A 22,450-nucleotide genomic window follows, 5' to 3' on the forward strand; every position below is an offset into this window, starting at 1 on the left:
CCTTCGCACACCTTGCCCTTCCTCACAGCCTTGGCCGCCTGTCGTGTCCCTCACTTCCTCCTGGCTGGATGTCATCACCCCCTCCTCTGAGCAACCCCGCTCTTTGTGGGTCCCCTTGTGGCCCTTCTAGCACACCACCTCATAGGATAACAGGCACCTTCCTGAAACATGGGTTACCCTTTTCACCTTTGAGTCTTGATTTACACGTATTCCACGTCCTTCCAGACATGACGTGGAGTGGATCATACATTCAAAATATTATCTTACTGTGCTTACAACACCAGAGATGGGTATGGTAATCTTTATTTCTCAGATGGCAAAACTGAGGTTTGGAAAAGACATGACCTGCCCAGGGTCACTGAAAACAGATGATCCAGGAATTAAACCCAAATTTACACCTCTCAGATGTCCCTCCTGTTTTTTTTTTTTAATTTTTATTTATTTATGATAGTCACAGAGAGAGAGAGACACAGGCAGAGGGAGAAGCAGGCTCCATGCACCGGGAGCCCGACGTGGGATTCGATCCCGGGTCTCCAGGATCGCGCCCTGGGCCAAAGGCAGGCGCCAAACCGCTGCGCCACCCAGGGATCCCATGTCCCTCCTGTTTTAATAACGGTATGATTTGCTCCTGGAGGGATGCTGTTTCCCTGCTGGAGAGCGAAAGGGGTATGGTCCCCCCTGGGCATCCTGTCCTTTGCTACTGACATATGTCCCAAACTCAGGAATTCAGAATTCTGAATTCTGTCCCCATCTCACACAAATGTGCACTCATGTCTAGTCTTCATTCTCTGTGTCTTAACGTATAGCCTCTCAATTTTCTTGCCCAGCAGAACAGGATCAGGGGTGGTAGGCTGGGGGCTGACGGATCAGGAAGGATGAGTCAACATGGCACTCTGGGAAGATGAGGTAGGGCTGCAGGGCCACAGGGCCAGTCTGGGAGTCAAGAGAGGCTTCGATGAGCCCCCTTTGCTGAGGAACAGGGAGGAACAGGAGAAGGCTAAAATAGAATCATCCTTTCATTTGTCGAGCTGACGTTTAGGGAGACCCCCCTTTCTGTACCAAGGTCGGGGGCTGAAATTACAATGGACGAGTAAGAGGTGCCTCATGAAGCTCTCCGCCCCTGGAACATCAGAGTCGAGACTCAGGGTTCATCTTAGTCAGGGAAACTGAGGTTCAGAAGGAGACCAAAGAGGTCTATATTATCATATAGCCAGTGGCAGAGCACAGTTCTCCTTATCCACCTTTCCGGCCCCTGTGGCCACCAGTCCACAGCTCAGAGGACAGGAACTCACAGGTGTCCTGCATGAGCGCAGAGGCTTCCAGGCCACCCCCACCCTCTGGCGCAGGGAGGGAGGAGTTGAGACATCCAGGGAGCAGGATGAGGGAGCTTGTAGGAGACGGGGCTGGAACTAGTGGCTTCTTTTGTGTCATCACTCAGGGTAGAGGAAGAAAAACCTGGTGATATTTGCTGCTCTCTTTCTCTATTGAGTGACATGACAACAGGGGACAGAGGCCTCAGAAATCCTCTCTTCCAGCCATCTCGCATTTACAGAAGAGCAAGCCATGGAGAGGGAGGTTCGTAGGGGTTTTGCAGCAGGAGTACAAATCGCCAATGCCAGAGCTTAGTGTCCCCTCCTGCTTGTCTGCTGGGATTTGGAGCATATCATGGCTGGATTTGCAGAAGTTTGGGAAGGCTGTGAAGATATGTTCAACAGATGCCTCCAGGAAGCCTTCTCGGATCACAGCACCTCCAGCCAGGCTCCCCAAGGCCAGCCCTGCCCTCCGGGGAGGCCCTCAGCAGAACTCCAAATGTTGGTCCACAGGGACATTGTACTTGAGCTTGTGGGTTTCGAAGAGTTCACACAGTTCCTTGACATAGCGCTGATGCAGCTTGTCCACCTCCTCCTTTGAGGGACACAGTGTCTTCTGCACCTCGATGGGCTTTCCCACTGCAAGACACAGATGTGGGTGTAGGCCCAGAGCAGGAGCCACTGGGTTGCAGGGGCCCTTCCCCATGGGCATCCCTGCAGGAAAGTGCTCTTACTGCCATCCCTTTCAGCCCTAGTTTGCGTGATGTTATGGGAACTCTAAGATGTTATGAGAACTCCAGGATTCTGATATAATAGCAATACCCAGCAGCACTGCAATGTGCCATCCAAAATGCTAGGCACTTTCCATGTATTATCTCCTTTAATCCTCTTAACAATTCTATGGGGATAGAGGCTCTTTTTATTCCCAGGATGAGAAGAGGCTCAGAGAGGTTGAGTGACTTGTTCAAGGTCACACAGCCAGGAAGGATCTGTTTCAGTTTTTAAATCCTGGAGGTATACTTTTAATTTCCAGACCATATGGTTCTGGGATCCCAAGATGCCACAACTGGAAGTGCCTGAAGTTCTAGGAAGAGGTGGGCCCACAGCCCCCGCAGCTTTTCTTCCCCACTCTCTCTCCATTTGGCCTGCAGTGCCCCCTTTGTTTAGGGAGGAGTCAGGAAGGCACCAAGTGACCTCCTTCCTCTGGTTCTGCCTGGCTGGGAAGGTAGCTCCCCTGCCTTCTCCTTTTAGGAAAAGTTCTGTTGGCAGCAGCAATACTAACACTCATGAAAATATTGCCACAATACACAGGGAAAGTCATGGAGTGGGGGCAACTAACAAATAAATGGATGGATAAAGGTGAACAGACCTCTCTCTACAGGCTTTGTCAGAGGGATCTAGTTGGGATTCAAGAAGAAAGCAAATGAGGAGTCCTAAGAGCTGAAAAAGATGGTGCTGAGTCCATGCACTAAAGCGCATGTCCGTTATCTACAGGAAAGTTCCTCGGGCTCTAATACAAGTGTAGTGATTGCTACTCTACACACAATTCTGATAGATTTAGAATGCCCTTTCCTTATATCCTCTCTCTCCAATAAGCCTTATTAGACCCTCTATATCAGAATTAAACCTTCCTCCTCTAGCATGATAAGAAGTCAAATAGGTCCTGATGCAATCCTTAACCTTGTAACTCGAAGGCAGTGTGACCTTTAGGAAGTTACTTAACTTCTCTGAGCCTCAGTCTGCCATCAGTGAAAAAGGGACAATAGTCCCTATTCTGAAGGTTGTTAGGATAGTTGGAGCTGCTGCATGTAAGGGATCCAGGGCAGTGCCTGGCGGTGGAGCAGGTACTCCATAATCAGTAGTGACTACTGTTCTTTGTACCTCTGTTCCAGTTTCCATCTCGGAGTTAGGGTTATCTGTTTGGGTGTCTGTTTCCCAGTCTAGAATGTGAGCAACATGAGGGCAAGGATGTGTCTGACCCATCTCCATGCCCCCTTTGCAGCACACAGCCCAGGCCTCTTTCCCCATAGCCTACCCCCACCCAGGCTGGCTGGGTCTCAGCTCACCCACGGTGGTGATGGGCTGGCGGTAGGGTATAAAGCCAAAGCTGTACTGGAAGACACCACGGCCATGGAAGAGCGGGAGGGAGATACCCATGATCTTCTGCAGCCGGTTCTGAATCCTACGCAACCAGGAGCCAGGAGAGTTCTCAACCTGGTCAAATAGCTCATTCTCCCCAAAGGAAAAGATCGGCACCAGAGCTGCCCTGGAGAGAGACAGGAGGGAATACGTGTGAAAAGTCCCAAAGAAGTCCCCAGCTAGCTTCCTGCAGGGACCCAGTGACCAGGAATTGGAGCAGAGGACAGAGCCCTGGGTTCAGAAGTAGGAGACCAGAGTTGTCTCCCAGCCCTGCCATAACTTTGCTTTCTGACCTTGGGCAGGTCCTGGCCCCTCTCAGGGCCACAATCTCTCTGTTGTAACAGGACAGATAGACCAGAAACGCTTTAGGGAGTCCTCCCAGATATAAAATATCTGCTAGCTTTGCAGAAAAAAACTCTCCGACCCCATTCTTCAAAGATGCTTCAAAGTAGACCAGCTCTGTGATATGCCCCAGACTCCATCCTCCCAGATCCCATAGATGTCAGATCTAGTGCCAGCTTTGGGCAAACATGTCCCTTCCCACTGAGTCCCTTTGATCACCAAACCTCCCTTCTGAAATCTTTTCTGGGTGTTTGGGCATGACATAGTACATTTCTTACCAAAACCTAATCTTCATTGTAAATAGACTGAGAATCTCCCTGCCAAAATACAACCTGCATTGGTCTCTGCTATCTTCCCGCCAAAATCTAATCCTTGCCAATCTCCCTCTGAGCCGAGAGCTCCCTCCTCAGATACCCGTGCATCAGGGCGAGTCTGATGAAGCCCTTGCGGTTCCGGAGCAGAAGCGTGGAGTCTCCAGGCCTGGCGTTCAGCGCCTCCTGGGCACCCCCTACAATGATGGCCAGCAGATTGCCACCCTCCTTCCTGCTCAGGATGTGAGCAGCGCTCTCCTTGTCCGAAGTGACCAGGCCTGGGGAGAGAGGAAGGTGATGGAGTACGGGGGAACAGGGCAGGGATTGTGGGGTGGATGTGCCCCAAGAGAGAGCTCACCAAAAGGGACCACAGAGGCCTGGGCACCCTGTTCCCTCCAGCAGGAAGTCCCCCGAGGACTGGAACTGAGTCCTCTCCCTTTTTCCAGCACCCTCACTGAGCTTGGTGTCACGAGCACATGCGGCCGTGGAAAGCACGTCTTTGGGTCTAGCTACTTCTCCCATTGCACATGCACTTGCAGGAAGTAGACACGTTGGCAGCTCTCCCTCAGATGCCTCTCCCCAAGCCTCCAGCCTCATCCTCCAGGGCTACCCCGGGGTGTAAAGACTCACCCCCGGACATGATGTAATCCCTGAAGAAAGGGACCCGGAACCACAAGGTCAGCATCATCAGATGGGAGCGGATGCCAGGGAAGAGCAAAGGGAAGCCCGTGCTCTCCGTGCACAGGTTGACAAAGGCTCCTGCGGCCAGGACCCCGTGGGGGTGGAAGCCAGCAAGGTAGTTCCGGGAGGGGTCCAGCTCAGCAGTCTTGACCAGCTGCAAGGACGGTAACCTGGTGAGCTGGGTCGCCAGGCCAGCCCCGACTGTGCCACTCATCAGGGTGACCTTGGGCAAGTCACTCCCCCTCTCTGAGCCTCAGGTTCTTGTGCATAGTCAGATATGGTGTGTGAATGCATCCAGCAGTACCGTCCCAGATTCACTGCTGGCTTGGGACAAATGGGTTCCCTCTCAGGCTTTTCATCTATAAAATGGGGACATTTTAGCCCTGTCCCCCCTACCTCCTAGGACTGCTGAGAAGCTTAGGTTTGTTGGTGCCCTGGAATTACCAAGACTACTATAGGACCAAATATATCTTGGCGGCATCAAAGGGACACACGGGGTGCCACCATGCTGGCAGAGCCCCGTTATAACAAAACTCAATATAAGAAAAATTGGCACTTAAGACCTGGGAGTGAGCATTCGCAAGATATAGCAGGAGTGGTTGAAAGAGCACGCCGTCCAGAAGGCTGGCTCCAGTCCTATTTACCCTTCTGTTCAAAGCAAGTGTGTCCCTGTGGCTCCCTGCTCCCCCCACGCCAAACCTTCAATGACCTTGAGCTTTCTCTTTCCCCAGCCATGGGCTCTGCTGGCAAGCAGCTCGCCAGGGTCTGGTCAGGCCCGCAGCTGGAGTGAGCAGCAGGGACCACTAGTCATTGCCGATTGCCTGGGAGAGGAGAGCTGCTGTCCTCAGCAGCTCCCAGGCGAAGTGGGATAAGGGTACAAGGGCAGAGACGGAGCTAACAAATGCTGCTCTCAGCCTGCCCATTCCTGGACAAGCTGCTCCGTGGTCCAGTCTGCAAAGATGACCGCTGTGTGTGTGTGGAGCAGGGCATTCCCTTCCCCACCTGCCAGGAACTGCATGCCCACCCTTTACACTGCCTCGCACCCTGGAAGCCACAGCCATCAGAATTAGGACCCTGATATGTCATGCCCCAAGCCCCTAGCAGGAGGCCTCCTGATAGAACTGCCAGGTCCCCATGGCCTGCATTCCTGGACATGGGGCAGCCCTTTCCACTCTGGCTCCAGCTTTGCCATGGTGAAAGTTCATCCTGTCATCAAGCTAACACGTGCTGCGGGTTGCTCCCTAAGAATTCTTGCTGCTGCCTCTGGGGCCTCAGGGGCCTGGCTGCCTGCCCTCAGAGCAGCCTGCAGTGACCTGAGGTGCAGTTTGGAGATCTAAGCTTCTCTACCCCACCCAGAGGTGTCTACCCCCCCACCCCAAGAGGCCCCAGATTCTCCAGGACCTCACCCGGACTTGGTTTCTGCAACCCACCCTCCTGCCCAGTATGGCCCCCAGTCACCCACTGACCCTTTCCAGAGAAGCTGTGAGGACCACAGTTGGAGGGGACCATTGCCTCCTCTACAAGGACAAACCTCTTCTACTCACGCAGTGGGGACTTAGTGGATGTGAAGATAAAGCCGGAGCAGAGAAATCTCTGGCTATTCTCAGAGGGAAAGGTGCTTGCTCAGGAGCCCAAGTGGTGGTGTTTCCCTACCAACATACCTGGCTCCCTGCCCTGGGGCACCGAAGCACGAACTCTTTCTCGGTCAGCGGGAAGGCAATTTTGTACAAGCTCCATAAAGGCGATTTGGCAATAACTATTACAACCAAAAAGCGTTGTTGTAATAACAAGAGACCTTTTGCCCCAGCAACTCCGTTGCTGAGGAATGTCTTGTGCTTGTGCAAAATGGCACGTGAACAAGATGATGAACAGAAGCATCATTTTCTAGTACTACCAACTCGGCATCCCCTCCAATGTCCATCCACAGGACCCGCTGAGACATATTCCCGAAACATTCGCACAACGGGGTGCGGTGCAGCCCTAGGGAACTCTGGCGAAGATCTCCCTGGCCTGGCAGGGGAAGATGGCCACATCGCCCGTCAGGACAAAGCAAGGGACAAGACGATACAGGCAGAATGTGCTGGGAAAGGGGACATGAGGGTAGCCCTGGTGGCCCAGTGGTTTGGCGCCGCCTTCGGCCCAGAGGTGATCCTCAAAACCCGGGATCGAGTCCCACATCGGGCTTCCTGCTTGGGGCCTGCTTCTCCCTCTGCCTGTGTCTCTGCCTCTCTCTCTCTCTCTCTCTCTGTGTGTGTGTGTGTCTCTCATGAATAAATAAATAAAATCTTTAAAAAAAAAAAAAAGAAAGGGGACATGCACTTGTTTGTATTGGACATATCATACACTGGTCATCATAGTTGCTTCTGGGGAGGGAACTGAGGAGATCAGAATCCAAGTGGGATGGGGGCTTTTCACCCACATACTTACTTGCTTGTCCCTTTGGAATTTTGAACAAGAGTATATGACCTATTTTGAATTAACAATGAATGTATAAATGAGTAAAATAAATGAATAAATGAATGAATGAATGATCATCCTTACTAAAGAAGCCTTTGTGTAGAGAGAAATATCATGCTGAATGTGAGGACCTATGTCTGGGAATGTGCCAGTAGTTGAACAGGCTTTTACATGTGTGTGTCCAAGTGTGCACACTGATGGGGCCGTCACTGTCCCGCTGAGGCCTAGTCTGCACGTCCCTAGACATGGTCTCTGCTGCTGTCCTTGTGTGCCAACCTCTTCTACTTGTCCCCTGTGCCCAAGGGACATCACTGCCTCACTGTGAGGGCCTTGAGATTAGAGACCACCTGTGTGCTTCATCTCCTGACCCAAGCACAACAGGCACAGGAGTGAAACAGAGGAGTTGTTCTGGAAAGATTGTGGAATGAGAGAATGAACCCAGGAATGGATGAGGCTGATGCAGCCTGCCTTGAAAGGAAGGCCCCCTGCTCCCCATCTTGTCCCAGCCTGTCACCTGGGTTCCAACACCAGGGCAAAGAATTCTGAGCTGGAAGTCAGGAGACCCAGGTTCTGCTGTCAGCATATCACATGACCTGTGCCAGGCCTCTACACTGCCCATACCTAAGTTTCCTCCCTGTCTTCCAGGACAATGATCATGCCTCCCTGGCAGGGGTGCTACTAGGTTCTGATCTATGGACCTGCCTGTTCTGGGTATTTCATGTGAGTGGCACCACACAATAGGTGTGTGCCCTCATGTATCCGGTTTCTATCACTTTAGCAGAATGTAGAATGTTTTCAACGTTCCTCTGCGTTGAAGCACGGATCTGTACTTTACTGTGATTGAATACTCTTCTGCTGTATGGATAGACCGTATTTTTTATTTATCACTCAATGGACATTAACATTATTTCCACCATTTGGCCATTATGAGTGATGTGGCTGGCCACCAACACATGCACATTAGTCTCAGTGTGAACATGTTTTCAGGTCTCCCAGGGGTGTGGCTACTTTGAGCCCCAAGACTCTCACCTAGAAGACCACAGCCCTGCAGGAGAGAGGCATCTCCGGGAGAGGGCATCTGGACCGAGGGTGGGAGGGAGGCCTGCATCTCTGCCCTGTTTTCCTGGGTCCATCTCTCAGTAAATGTCCTTGTGCCCTCCCACACCTTTGGTGGTGATGGCCATCGTCCGGATGGCTCCTTGATGGTTCACAAAGCACCCACACCACCAGCCTGTGTAACTGTGGCACTTAGGAGGTCAGCTGCGGCATGAGAGCCCCCATTTGACAATTGAGCAAACTGAGATGCAGAGGGGTAAGTGACCCGCCCAAAGCCACACAGATGACTTGAGTTCAGTTCTGCTGCCTCCTGCCAAGGGCACCGGAGAGAGTCTTGGTTCCAGAACCAAGAGAGGTATCCTGAGACTCAGGACTATCTCAGGGGCCTATTCCTTTCTAATCAAACTTGGAATGTTTAGAGCTCTCAGGAGAAGGTTGTTCCCACATCAGCAACCTGCCTCTCACTGTACCAGGGTCCGGCCCTGGAGAACCTGTTCGTGACCTATTTATGTACCTCATTACTTGGCAGTTTAAAAATGCAAGGCAAATAAGGTCTGATTCAATAGTCTGGCTCTCGTCTTGGGCATCTGATTTGTGGCAGATTTCCCAGAGGATTCTGATATGTATCTAAGTTTGAGGAATCCCTTCCAGTTTTATGCCTTTGGCTGTGTGTGTGTGTGTGTGTGTGTGGATATGGGTGCCTGTAGGGACTCAAGTCTTTCCCTGTGTCCTCCCATCGTGGCCAGATGATGGAAGCAAAGGCTCGGATTTTCTCCTCGGCCCTGGTGGACTGGATATGCCAGCAGGTCGGGCTTCGCACCCCCTCCCCCCTGCCTCTCAGCTGGTTCTCGGCCCTGCCCTCCCTCCTTTGTACTCTAGTGCTCACAGAACAGACACCCACTGACATCTGCAGCTGTAGTCCCTCCATTTTAGGATATATCTTTTCTTCACATCTTAACTTTATGCTATCAAGATGCATTTGGCGATTCTAATTAGAAGAACTTTTTTTCTTAGTGGTACATAAAATACTGGTATGTTTTACCATTAAGGATCTCTTAGAGGAATGCCTGGGTAGCTCAGTTGTTTAAGCAACTGACTTTTGATATCAGCTCAGGTTTCGATCTCAGGGTCATGAGTTCAAGCCCTGTGTTGGGCTCCAAGCTGAGCGTGGAGTCTACTAAAAAAAAAAAAAAAAAAAAAAAAAAAAAGGTCTATCTTTGAGGTGAAGAAATACAGGAAGTGGTGAGCAACGAGAGCTGGAGAGAGTGCCCCGTGTGGTACACACTGCCAGGCACCTCAGTGCACCGACTTGCTCCATCTTCTATTCAGGATGCAAGGGAAGTACTGGGGACAAAGTCTCCATTGTACAGATGTGGAAACTGAGACACAGGGTTAACTAACTTGTTCTAGGTCACATAGTTAGTAAAGTGGCAGAGGCAAGACTTTAACACAGGCAGCCGGGCTCCATGTGTATAACCTGCAGTCTTGTAGGAATCCCCAGGTAAAGAATGGGGGGGGAGGGTTAACAGGGCAAAGGGGTGTGCTTCAAGCAAGGGTACCAGCCTAAGTGACACAGCTCATGCCCGAAGAACTTGGATGGCAAAGGGGGCAAGGGAGGCCTGAGCAGGGGTCCTAGGGTTTATGGACCTACAGGCTGGGCAAAAACTAGATTTGATTTTAGGTGTCATGGGAGTCACTGGTGCATTTTAACATTTTATGAGTATCTGGCTTCTGTGTGCAGGACAGACTGTAGGGAGCATCGGTGGAAGCAGAGCCCAGATAAAGAGATGACCCCATGGGATTTAGGTAATGAGGGAGGGAGGAGAGAAGGATGAGACCCGGAGGAATTTTGGAGACTGACACCAGGCCTCAGAACAGTTCCCGAATGGGGAGGCCTGGGTGGCTCAGCAGTTGAGCATCTGCCTTCAGCTAAGAGTGTGATCCCGGGTCCAGGATCAAGTCCTACATGGGGCTCCCTGTGAGGAGCCTGCTCCTCCCTCTGCCTGTGTCTCTGCCTCTCTGTGTCTCTCATGAATGAATGAATAAATAAATAAATAAATCTTAAAAAAAAAGAACAGTTCCCAACCAGGGCCAGTCCCCCCTACTCCCCCACCTGGGGACATGTGGTAACATCTGCAAACCTTTTTGACTGCCACAACTGGTAGAGGGGAGTGCTACTGGCACTTAGTGGGTAGAGACCAGGGATGAAGGCGCCCCCTACCCCAACACACAGCACTCATTCAGCCCCAAATGTCCATGTGTCGAAGTGCAGAAAGCCGTAGGGCTGAGGGGACAGCCGTGCCCACGGCACCTGGGCAGGTAGTCAGGACAGGCACAGCTCTGCATGAAGGAAGACCTTCTCCGAGGCAGAGCTCTCTCATGATGAAAGGAGTCCTCACAGGAGGAAGTGTGACTCTGTCCAAGTGTGAGCTGGAGACCTATCCTGGATGGGCGGCTGCCTACCTCTCTACCTCTGACTTCAGTTAAGAGACCCCAGAGTGCTAGGAGGGAGGGCGTGAAGTCCCTGGTGATGTTGACAGGGCTGTGGAGGAACTGAGGGCTGTTCCAGGTGTGGGTGGGAGGTGTCCTGCGCTGCCCCGGGGCCTGCAACATTTCCTGACACCAGGTCACAGCCTGGCCACAGCACCCCATCCCTTCTCAGGCCTTGGCCTGTGTAGACACTGTTTGCTCCGGGAGGATGAAACCTGCACAGGGGAAACCCAGCTCTGGGGCTGGTCTTCAGTATGAGGTGAGATCAGTGCCTCCCATGTGAAATATTGCCTGATTCTTCATCATTAGCTCTTTAGGAAGACTGTAGTGTGAGTTTAGGAAGCTGCAAAGCCCGGAAGGTTTCCTAATTTTGCTTGAAATTCCATCCATAGATGCTAGTTCAGAAAATCACACGAAGAACTGATATAAACTCAGAAATCTACACATAGTTGGGCACCTGGGTGGCTAAGTTGTTGAGTGTCTGCCTTTGGCTCAGGTCATCATCCTGGGGTCCTGGGATCAAGTCCCACATCGCGCTTCCTGCAGTGAGCCTGCTTCTCTCCCTGCCTATGTCTCTGCCTCTCTCTGTGTGTCTCTCATGAATAAATAAATAAAATCTTAAAAAAAACCAACAAAAACAAATCTACACACTTCTGACAGGGGAGTGCAGAGGCTTGTGAATGTGTGTGCGAGCGTTACCTATCTTCTGCTCCTCCCAAGATACCAGTGGGGCCTGGGCTGTAAAGAGGTGTGGAAGAGCGAGAGGGTGTCCCGGAGGAAGCGGGAAGGGCATGTGCAGGCCCCACCCAGCCCCGGGCCTGCGGGCTCCCAGGCTGGGGCAGGCCGTCAAAGCGCATGCCCTCTCGCCCTCTGCTGGCCACTTGCTGGTACTGCCCACCCTCTGCGGCGGGTAATGCAACCGGCCGCAGTGAGCATCAATCCTAAAACATTGCGCACGGAATTGCAGCAATCAGGGCAGCGTCCCACTAGTGTCAATAACGCTGAGGTTGAGAAACCCTTCTGGAGGGCTGCCTGGTCAGGGGAGGATCAGGAAGGGCAGTGGACAGGATAGGCACAGACCCTGCTTGACTTTGCTCACCCTGTGGGGCTCCGTGCAGAGGAAGCAAATATGGGCAGGAGACCTCCCTGCACCTGGACCCCCACCTGTCACCCCTCACGAGCATGGAACTCTCTCCCAGTCAACTTCCTGCCCTTCCCCCAACCCCTCCCCTGATGCCCTACTGCCCTGCCCTGCCTGCCCCACCCTTGCCCCTTGCCCCGGAGGCCCTGCTCACTGTGGGGCTTGTGGCTTTGTACCCCCGCCGTTGCCCAGCTTTTGCTAGTCCTCACCTGGCTCCTGGACTCTCAGAACGGGGCACAGCAGGAGCCTTGAGTCCCCCGTTGAGTGCCGGGGAGTCAGTGAGCTGTTTAACCTCTGTAAGCCTGTGTACTCACTCCCTCCTCCTTTACCTGCTGAGGATCTAATTCCAGAAAGGACAGGAGGAGGTGGAGCTCCAGAATGGGGTGGGAGGAACTGGGCAGGTGTGAAGGTCAGGGCGACAACAGGGCTCTGGGCTGTCACAGTCCTTCCCTGACCACAGCCACGTGCACGCTTCTCCATGCTCCCCACTGACTCAGTGATAAGACTAGCTCCTAGTTCACTGCCAACCTACATGGTGCTTTCCTGCTGTCTCAGCAGGTCTGTCCAACTGGCTGATGTGTGCGGCGTCATCACCACTTCACATACGAGGACATGAAGGCTAAGAGAGGCTGTGGAACTCCCCCAAGGTCACAGTGGTCTGTGAGCTAGTCTGTCCTGCTCCAGAGGCCACGCTTTATGCCTTTCTTCTCCCCTGTTTCCAGGGGATGGCCAGCTGCCCCTGCCTGGCACCATTCGGTGTTTCCCACTACCTGCCCCGCCCCCCCCCCCCCCCCCCCCCCGTGCCATCTGGCCAATAAGCCAGCCTTGCCCAGCTGCTTAAGCCCCAAGGTTCGGTTTGTCTGGAATCCAGTAAAGGAGCCAATGGGTCTGTTCTCTCAAATCCGAAGATCTGCTTTACTCAGGACTGATATTTGAGTCCAGGGTCACAATGACAGGAGATGTCCCAAGTCAGAGTGAGAGTTTCAAATGTGCTCAGAGTTGGAGGGGTCAGTCTAGATACATGGGGAAACTGAGGCTCAGAATGGGGCGAGGTTTTGCTCAAGGACACACAGCAATCTGGGGTTGGAGGCAGGATAGAACAGAGAACCAGCGCAGGGCTCTCTCCCCTGCTGCTTCACCCATCCTTAATGCACACGCTTTAAAACCAGGAGAACCTGTCACGTGGAGTCGGTCACAGATTCGTCCCTCTCAGGGTGTCATTCTCCCCATCTAATGACATGTGAGGCTCGACGGTCTCAGGACTGTGAGTTTATTACATTTGCCCTCTACCTGGCTGCTGAGGGCTTTACACCTGTAAGACACATATGTGTGCCTCACTATTTGCCCACGGAGCCTCTTCAAACCCTGATACTTCCCAACCCTGGGAAACCATGGCCAGAGAGAATCTGGACTCTTCCACAGGCCACAGGGTGGGGAAGCCCTGGCCCCCACTCCCAGCCCAGTATTCTGCTCCCCGCAGCCCGGGCCAGCTTCGGCGTCGGGCAGCCCCAGACTCACCGTGACGGGGAAGTAGTCCCTCATGTACTTCCACAAGAAGCAGCGCCTCAGGGCTTGGACGGGCCTGCCCCCCTGCCTCGGCGTGTCCCGGTCCCGGTACCACCAGGCGGCATACAGGACGCTGACCACCCAGAACCTTGTGAACAGGAGGCCTACGAAGACCACAGTGCAGATCTGGGCTGGGGAGGGAAGCAGGAGCTGTCAGAGGCCCGAGGGGAAGGGGGTGAGACTGTCCCCACCGAGTCCGCCGGCGCCGGGGAGGGAGACACGGCTTCCCCACCTCGCCCAGCCTCCCTGGGAGCCCGGATTCGAAACCAGGCAGGCCCAGCTTCAAAACTCGTCCCTCCCGCCGTCCTGGTCCCCTGCTCGCTCCGGCCTTGCCGCTCTCGCTCGTCTCTGCGGCAAAGCAGTCAGTCTGCCTGCACCAGGGCTCAGGACACGACTGGAGCATCTGCGCCCAGGTTCCAGCTTCGGGGAGCTCAGGCCCAGTGAGGAGCTGCCCCCCTGACCTACAGTTCTGAGTGCCCCGCCGTAGGCTGACCCCAGCTTCATGTCCGGCTCCGCTGCTCTGTGGGCCATCCCTAATCTGATGCTGATGGAAAGAATATTCCCAGAGAACAGGGCTCCTTCCCCATCCTATTTCCTCGCTCAGCACCACGCACTCATCTTAAACAGGTCAGCATCCAGTTGTATGTCCTGTTTGGAAGTAGGGTAGATTGGGCCTGTCATTCCCGGCAGGTTTCCTGGAGGAGGGGGCTTCGGCCCAGTCTGAAACAGTGGTGGAATTCATAAGCCAGACGATGTAGGCAGGGGCTCCTAGATGTTCACTTTGCACAGAGCACCTCTGATGTGCCAGGTGCTGGTGGCGAGGCCAGGAACAACAGACACAAAGTCCTGCCATCGGAGAGCTGACTTTCCAGGCTCACACTGGGGGCACTTTGTTTCTTAAACTGTTATTGCGATAAAACATGCCTGACATAAGATTTATCACCTTAACCATTTTTAAGCATACAGTTCAGTGGCAATAAGCCCATTCACATTGCTGGGTAGCCGTCACTACCACCCGTCCGGGGAACCCCTCATCTTCCCAGACTGAACCTCTGTACCCTCTAAACACTGACTCCCCACACCCCCTCTCCCAGCCCCTGCTGGCTGGCCCTTTTCTGTCTCTACAAATTTGACTATTCTGGGAACCTCATATAAAAATCATGAAGTATTTGTCTTTATGTGACTGGCTTATGCCACTTAGCCCCATGCCCATCATCCACGCTGTAGCTTGTAGTCAGAATCCCCTTCCTTATCCCCTGGAATATTCCTACGTAATATTCTAATGTACATATAGACCACATTTTGTGTATCCATTCATCTGCCACTTGGGCCCCTTCCACCTTTGGCCACTTGGGCCCATTTCACCTTTGCACTTTATTTGAAAATGTCATTGAGGGCAGCCCAGGTGGCTCAGCGGTTTAGCGCTGACTTCAGCCTAGGGCATGATTCTGGAGACTCTGGATCGAGTCCCACGTCAGGCTCCCTGCATGGAGCCTGCTTCTCCCTCTGCCTATGTCTCTGCCTCTCTCTCTGTGTCTCTCATGAATAAATAAATAAAATCTTTAAAAAATAATAATAAAATACAATAAAATGCCATTGAGGGATGCCTGGGTGGCTCAGTGGTTGAGCTCCTACCTTCAGCCTAGGATGTGATCCCGGGGTCCTGGGATGGAGTCCCACATCAGGCTCCCTGCAGGGAGCCTGCTTCTCCCTCTGCCTGTGTCTCTGCCTCTCTCTCTGGGTCTCTCATGAATAAAAAAAAATATTTTAAAAAATGACATTGAGGGCAGCCCCAGTGGCACAGCAGTTTGGCGCCGCCTGTGGCCTGGGGTGTGATCCTGGGGACCTGGGATCGAGTCCCACATTGGGCTCCCTGTGTGGAGCCTGCTTCTCCCTCTGCCTGTGTCTCTGCCTCTCTGTGTCTATGAATAAATAAATAAAATCTTTAAAAAATGACATTGAATTAATTACTAATAATGTAAAATGGGGAGGTTTCATATACCAACCCTCACATCTGATATCTCTTGAACAACTAGAAGACATGGTAGGCCGGAGTCCTGGCTCTAACAGGCAGCCCCTCCCTCCAGGCATTTCCTCCCATTCCCAGACCTGTGCTTTATCCTCACAGAGGCCTTCCAGTTCCTCGAGGGGTATAGGGGAGGACCATTAACCAGTTGGCGGGTTATTTACCTTTTGTTTGTCTTAAATATTTTTAATAAAAACTTTGAAAGAGAAAGTCGTAGAAGAAGGGGAATGAAATGCCACCATTTGTGTGAAAAAGAACCCTGGGACGTATATACGTGGCTGCAGACTCACAGAGGAAGAAAGGACCCCACAGCTCCGGAAGAAGGAAATGGGATGTGGAAGACGAGGTTGGCAGGAAGCTTGAGTAAGCTTTGTTTATTCCCTTTTCCATATTAAAAATGTTTAATGTGGAAAAAAAATAGATAATCTCAGCCAGGCCTCTTTCCCCTTGGGCAAAATCCGAAGTCTGCATGGGTGGCTCCTACTCTAAGAACACCAGCTCCAGAGAATTAGACACAAGTGGTTGATCATGGCTATCTGAAGGGTAGGATTTGGGGAAGTCTTTTGCTTTTAGGACACACATCATGTTTGAATGTTTTACAATGGCATGTATTAGTTCTGCAGGCAGAAAAAAGGGTTAGGATAAAACACACAGACATTTGCACTTGACCAGAAAGGTCTTCCCTATACCCAACAGCCCTCACCCTTAGCTTATCCATCAACTCCTTTTAGCAGGCAAAACTGAGGACTATAAGGTCACTTAGGAAGGGAGAAACTTTATTTCACTTAATCCTCACAACTCCAGGAGGGAAAAAATTTTAAATCCCACTTTACAAAGGTCCAGAGAGGGTATGCTAATTGGCTAAGGTCACACAACAAAGTGGTAGGAGGGGACCTAGGATTCAAATCTACATCTTGCTACATCTTGTTCCCATTTATTCACTCAACAAACATCCATGGACTCCCACTCTTGTAGGAGCAGGAGATGCAGTTGAGGGCTAGACAAACTGTTTGAATGGACTTACCTTCTGGTGTGAGCTATAGAGGAGAGGACACGCAGTAAATAAGTTACCCACTTGGGAAATATTTGGCTATTGGCCCTGAGTCCTTAGTGATGGGTCCTAGTTGACTTCTGCAGCCAATTCTCTGGCCTCTACCACTCTCTGAAATGCCTCCTCTGACTCCAGAGTGAACCAGCTCTTTGGTAAATGTGTGTAGCCTCCACTCCTCCACTGGAAGCCCTGACTCTCTGGCCAGCCTTTCAATCCTGCCCTGTGGACTCCATCTCCTAAACAGCTCCTGAATGGGGCCACTTCTCTCCACCCACTGCCAGCTTCCCTAGACCAGAATTGGCGACCTTTATCCTAAAGGGCCAGACTGTAAATATTTTAGACTTCGCAGCTCAAGAGGCAACTTGGATGATATTACATAGGTACCTAACCATTTAAAACGCAATCACTTGAGGCACCTGGGTGGCTCAGCAGGTTAAGCCTCTGCCTTTGGCTCAGGTTGTGATCCTTGAGTCCTGGAATCCCATCCCCCATGGGACTCCCTGCTCAGTGGGGAGCCTGCTTCTGCCCCTCCCCCTGCTCATGCTTTCTCTCTCTCTTAAATGAATAAAATCTTTTAAAACATAAATAAAATAAAACACAATACTTAAAAAAATCTAAAAATCCTTCTTAGCTCATAAACTATACAAATATAAAAATAGTCAGGGGGCTGGGTTTGGCTCCTGTGCCCTGATGTAGATTGTGACTGCTCCCTGCCATCGGCCAATAACCCCACACTCCAAACACCGTAGATACCCCCACTGCAGTCACAGGGACCTTCAGCACACTGATTGGACCTTGCCTACCTAAAGCCCTTCTGAGGCTCCCCTTTGCCCCCAGGATAAGGGATACCATAACACCTCCTACTCCCGGCCCCTGTGGGCCCAGATCCCTTTGCCCAGCTGCCTTCCCTCTAGTCTTCCAGACCCAGGGCTACTTGATCTCTCTGGGTTAGTCCTGACATCCCCCGGCTCATATGCCAGGGACCTGCAGAGCTGGGGTGTGGAGGGGGTGGGGTGCTGAGGCCAACCCAGTCAAACTCACTCCTGCCTGCAAAGCTTACACAAAGCACACTGCACCTCACGAACCTTATCCCCTGTGATCCCTGGGATGCAGACTACCTCTAGGCCCCAGGTGACCTTTGTCCAGGAGCCTGCAGACTGGTAGTATGCCCTGGGCTAGGCCTCCCTCCTGGGCTCTCTCCACCCACCCTCAGCCCCTTAGCCCCACCTCCTCCCACCCCCTCTGCCCTCTCTCCTCTCTCTGCCCCTCCTGAGCTTTCTTCCTTTGGCTACAGAAGGAGCCCAGGACTGGAGACCTACTACCTTCTCTGCCCATCTGGGTAATGGGGATAACTAGAGATAGTTGAAATATTTAAGACCCCTTGGACAGAGACACAGATCATTCATAAGGAATACAGAGTGCTGGAGGCCTGCTTTGCTGGGGGTCAATAGTTCACCTACAGAATTGCCAGGAGGTTCTGAGGGAGCACCTGGGGTCTGTGTGTGTGTGTGTGTGTATGTGTGTGAAATGGCTGTTGACCAACCTGTACAGAGCATACCCGTGTTTTAAAGCCAGTGGCATCTGTGTACAGGCCAAACATCAGCCCCAGGAGAAGCCATGCCTCCCTAGTTTGTGAAGATCCCACAAACCCCCACTCTCTTCTCATGCTCAGCCCCAGGTCCTCCTCGAAAGTGTTCCCTTTACAGAGTGGGTTTGGGCAAGTGTAGTCTCCCTGGCTACAATCAATGTGCTCGCTGTGGGGGTGGGGTGAGTAGGGGGACCTAAGCATACTTCCCGTGGGACCCAAGCCCAAGGGTTGGGCCTGGTCTGCCCCGAGTAGCACAGGCACACTCGTTACTTCATCCCACAAGAGCTCTGCAAGGTCAGCAGTGGTATTCCCATCCCACAGCTGACGAACCACACAGGTCAGGCCTGAGTCCGGTAGGGTCACACTGGCTGGGCAGTTGACCAGTCCCGACTCGCCTGGGACCCCACTCACACCCCAGTCCCCTGGCAGTCCATACCTTCTATTCCACTCTTATTTATTTCCCTGTTCCCTTCACTTTCCCCACTGCCAGTCTGTTTCCGCCTCTCTCAAAGGAAGGAAGGAGATGCGTTCCCTCTGAGAAACCCCGAGCCTGGAACTTCCCCACAATCCCCTAGATCTTGCCCCACAGCAGTACCAGGCATCCTGAGACAGGGTCTCTGTCCTTATACTAAAGTGGAACCCACACCCCAGGAAAGCTCAGTAACCTGTCCAAAGCCACAAGTGATGGCTTCTATCCCACCCGATCCCCATGCCCTTCCACACCCTCCAGAGGACTCTGGGCAAGGAAGAGACTGGCTGGGCAGGGGCTCTGAGTGCAGCAAAGCCCCCTTGAGGACGAATGTCTTTCCACTATCAATACACCGTGTGCACCTAGGGTGGCAGGTGCCTGTGGTCTCCCATCCCCCAGTCCAGCTCGCCTTACCCAGGGCCAGGAAGGAGAAGACCCACTGCAGGACCATGAAGGTCTGCAGCCTGCGCTCCCATGGCACGAACAGTGGTGCAAACTTCACCATGCTGGCTCCTCTGACGGCTCCAGAGGCTTCTCTGAACACTGCAGTGATCTGAGGCACCAACTGGTCTTTGTTGATATTGGAAATTGCATAAGCATTTGTAGGGGGGGTGGGCGGAGCGTGCCTCACCCAGCCCCACCCAGCCTCAAGGCCTCTGCCCCTACCAGGGCTGGGACCTGCTTCCAAGGAGAAACCTTTGAATCCACTTGCCCTGGGCCTAGCTGAAGGAAGGAGGAACAAAAGGAAGTGTATAAGCATTATCCAAGGCAGTTGCCTCCTCAGGCGATGCCTTATCTGCCAATGACTTTCCTCTGTTTGCTTGAATCTTGCCCTTCACTTGGAAGGTGAAGCCCCAAGTAGAATAATGCAATCCTGTCTTCATCTGTCCAATGAGCCGACTCTGGTAGTTATCTCCTCTCCCTCCTACCCATTGACTGCTCCCCCTCCACAATGTACTGTAATAGCTCTCACCTAAACATTCCTTGACCCCACTATCTCCTCCACCTCCTGCCCTATTTCTCAGCTTGATCACTGCCTCCTCCTTGAATCCACCTGGCCAGTGAATGGCACACTCTTCTGGTTTCCTTCCTAGTTCTCTGGCAGCTCCGTGGTCTCCTTAATGACTCTTATCCCTTACCAGATTAAATGTTTGAGCACCGTCCCGCCCTCTCAGTCTTTGGGTCTTCTCTCTTTTCTTCACACTCCCTCTCTCAGAGAGCTCATCCACACTCATGGCCTTGTATTCTATCTACATCATGAAGACTTTCAAATCTCCAGCTCTGACATTCCTCTGGGACTCCAGACTAGAATAACTAGGTGGCTACTTGACATCTTCACTTGAAAGCCTGCTGGGCAGCTCCATCATAGAATGTCTAAGACCAAATGTGATTTCCTGCCACCTGCTCATGCCAACTTTTTCATCTCAGTGAAGGGTAGCTCCATGAACTTGGCTTCTCAGGCCAAAGCCTTAGAGTCACACTAGACTCTTTCCAACCCCCTCCCACATTTATTGGTCAATTCTCCTAAATCTCTTTTACATATACCCTTTGAATTGAAGTGTATTGAACATATAGTAAAATGCACAAATCCTAAAGACACAGAGTAACACACCGCCACAAAGTGAACACACAGAACTCTGATCAATGGAAAATGACCAGCACCCCATGTCCTCGCCAGCCACTCTTCTCCTCCCTTGGGTCCTCACCATCTTTATCTCTGCTTTGGAACTTCATGAAAAGCAAATCTTACAGAATATACTCTTTGGAGATTGGCTTCTTTGGCTCAAGATTATATTTTTGAGTCATCTATGATATAGGAAATGGTGGGGTTCAGAGTTGACAGCTAAGAAAGAATTCTTAACACATCTTTGGTGCAAAAGGTCTTTTATTAAAGCACAGGACCTGTGGGCAGAAAGAGCTGCACCAGGGTTGAGACTGATTCTATACTTTCAAGTTGGGAGGGGGTCAGGGACAGCATAAGTCCTAAGGAATTTTGGATGTAGGTCTCCAGGACTTCGAGGGGGCTAGCTAGTGTTAGGAAAAGATCACTTATTACTGTCTAATAAAACCTTAGTCGTGAGACCCTTCAGATGAATCAGTGGGCCATATGCTTGGAGGATGGTTGCTAACATATATCTTGGGGAAGGGCATCTGGGTGGCTCAGTCAGTGAGGGGCCTAGTCTTGATTTCAACTCAGGTCATGATCTCAGGGTCCTGGGAATCGAGCCTGGCATCAGGCTCCATGCTCAGCAGGGAATCTGCTTGTCGCTCTCCCTCTGCTCCTCCCTCAACCCCCCCACCCCCCACACCCACTGATGCTCTCTCTCTAAAATAAATAAATAGGGCAGCCCCGGTGGCTCAGCTGTTTAGCGCCACCTTCAGCTTGGGGTGTGATCCTGAAGACCCAGGATCGAGTCCCACCTCGGGCTCCCTGCATGGAGCCTGCTTCTCCCTCCGCCTGTGTCTCTGCCTCTCTCTCTCTGTGTCTGTCATGAATGAATAAATAAAATCTTTAAAAATAAATAAATAAATAAATAAATAAATAAATAAATAAATAAATAAGATAAAATCTTTAAAAAACATATATTCTGTCAAGTAGAGATGAAAGAAATTTCTAAAGGCATTTTTATATGATAAAGCAGATTTATAGGATCCCAGGGGATCAAGATAATGTTAAGCTAAGATCATCTTTTGCTCTTAGTGAAGTTTAACATGGAGGCAGCGGAGTGCCTAGAGGAAGGTCACTTTGCCTATTCTAAGGACTTGGCAATGGGCTGTAAGTAGTAAGGAAATTTAATGTTTTCTTTTGCCTTTGTTTCCCACATTAATCTAAATTGCATTTCTAGTACATTTGTCCTTGTGGCCATATAGGATTAACTGTGAGTGTGTCACAATTTATTCATTTCACTGCTGTGAGTAATTAGAGTTGTCACGTGTTTCTGGCTATTATGAATTGTACTGCTATGGACAGTCTTCCTCGCTGCCCAGTTTTAGTGAGAAATACTTGCCATGGATCATTGTATACGTTTATTTATTTCTATTTTTTTATTTCTTAAAGATTTTATTTATTCACAATAGACACACACACAGAGAGAGAGGGAAGCATTTTGTGAAATGATTGTCACAATAGGATTAGTTATGAACTATCATCTCGTATAGATACAACAAAAGGAAAGGGGGGACGCCTGGGTGGCTCAGCGGTTGAGTGTCTGCCTTTGGCTCAGGGTGTGATCCTGGGTCCTGCAATCGAGTCCTGCATCAGGCTCCCTCTTAGAAGCCTGCTTCTCTCTGCCTATGTCTCTGCCCTCCCCACCCACCCCTCTCATTAGTAAATAAATAAATAAATAAATAAATAAATCTTAAAAAAAAAAAAAGAAAGAAAGAAAGGAAAACTATCTGTCTTTGTGATGAAAACTCTTAGGATCTATTCTGTTAATCACTTTACTATGTACGGTACAGCAGTATGGGTATTTTTGTCACTGTCTTTTGGTACATATTGATGTATATTTCTGCTGAATGTGTGTGTGCGGGGGAATAGAATTCTGGGTCTCCTAGTCTAAAGCCATATAGTTTTCAAAAGCTGTTGTGCATTTACACTCCACAGCCTGACATGAAAGTTCTGCTTGCTTCACATCCTTCTCAACATTTTAAACATTTTAATGAGTGGTCAGAGGGGCCTCATTGTAGTTCTACAATTTTCCTAATGCCAAATGAGGTTGAGCACATTTTAATGTGTTTATTGGCCATTTGGGTTTCATTTTCTGTGAAGTCCTTATTCAAGTCTTTTGGTGATTTAAATATCTCTTGCTTTGGAAGAGCTATT

At 51.1% G+C, this 22,450-nt stretch overlaps 1 protein-coding gene across 1 annotated transcript; it reads right to left on the reverse strand.

The window, feature by feature from the left end:
* Positions 1–329: 329 nt before the first annotated feature.
* Positions 330–19,188, reverse strand: MOGAT2 (monoacylglycerol O-acyltransferase 2). Its single transcript, XM_038568144.1, has 6 exons — positions 19,042–19,188; positions 13,446–13,624; positions 4,733–4,937; positions 4,206–4,380; positions 3,377–3,576; positions 330–1,949 (listed from the first exon to the last, which is right to left on the reverse strand). The coding sequence occupies exons 1-6, from the start codon at positions 19,130–19,132 to the stop codon at positions 1,795–1,797; spliced, it is 1,005 nt and encodes a 334-aa protein (XP_038424072.1). The 5' UTR covers positions 19,133–19,188; the 3' UTR covers positions 330–1,794.
* Positions 19,189–22,450: the final 3,262 nt, after the last annotated feature.

This window comes from Canis lupus, chromosome 21 (assembly GCF_011100685.1).
Source record: "Canis lupus familiaris isolate Mischka breed German Shepherd chromosome 21, alternate assembly UU_Cfam_GSD_1.0, whole genome shotgun sequence".
Taxonomy (NCBI): domain Eukaryota; kingdom Metazoa; phylum Chordata; class Mammalia; order Carnivora; family Canidae; genus Canis; species Canis lupus.

Excerpts from the sequence above, each read along its gene's own strand:
- MOGAT2 (XM_038568144.1), bottom strand. The coding sequence starts at position 19,132 with ATGGTGAAGTTTGCACCACTGTTCGTGCCATGGGAGCGCAGGCTGCAG. Across the intron at positions 4,381-4,732 it reads GGATTACATCATGTCCGGGG|GCCTGGTCACTTCGGACAAG; the intron begins GTGAGTCTTTAC and ends CTCTCTCCCCAG. Across the intron at positions 3,577-4,205 it reads AGACTCGCCCTGATGCACGG|GGCAGCTCTGGTGCCGATCT; the intron begins GTATCTGAGGAG and ends GTCTCTCTCCAG.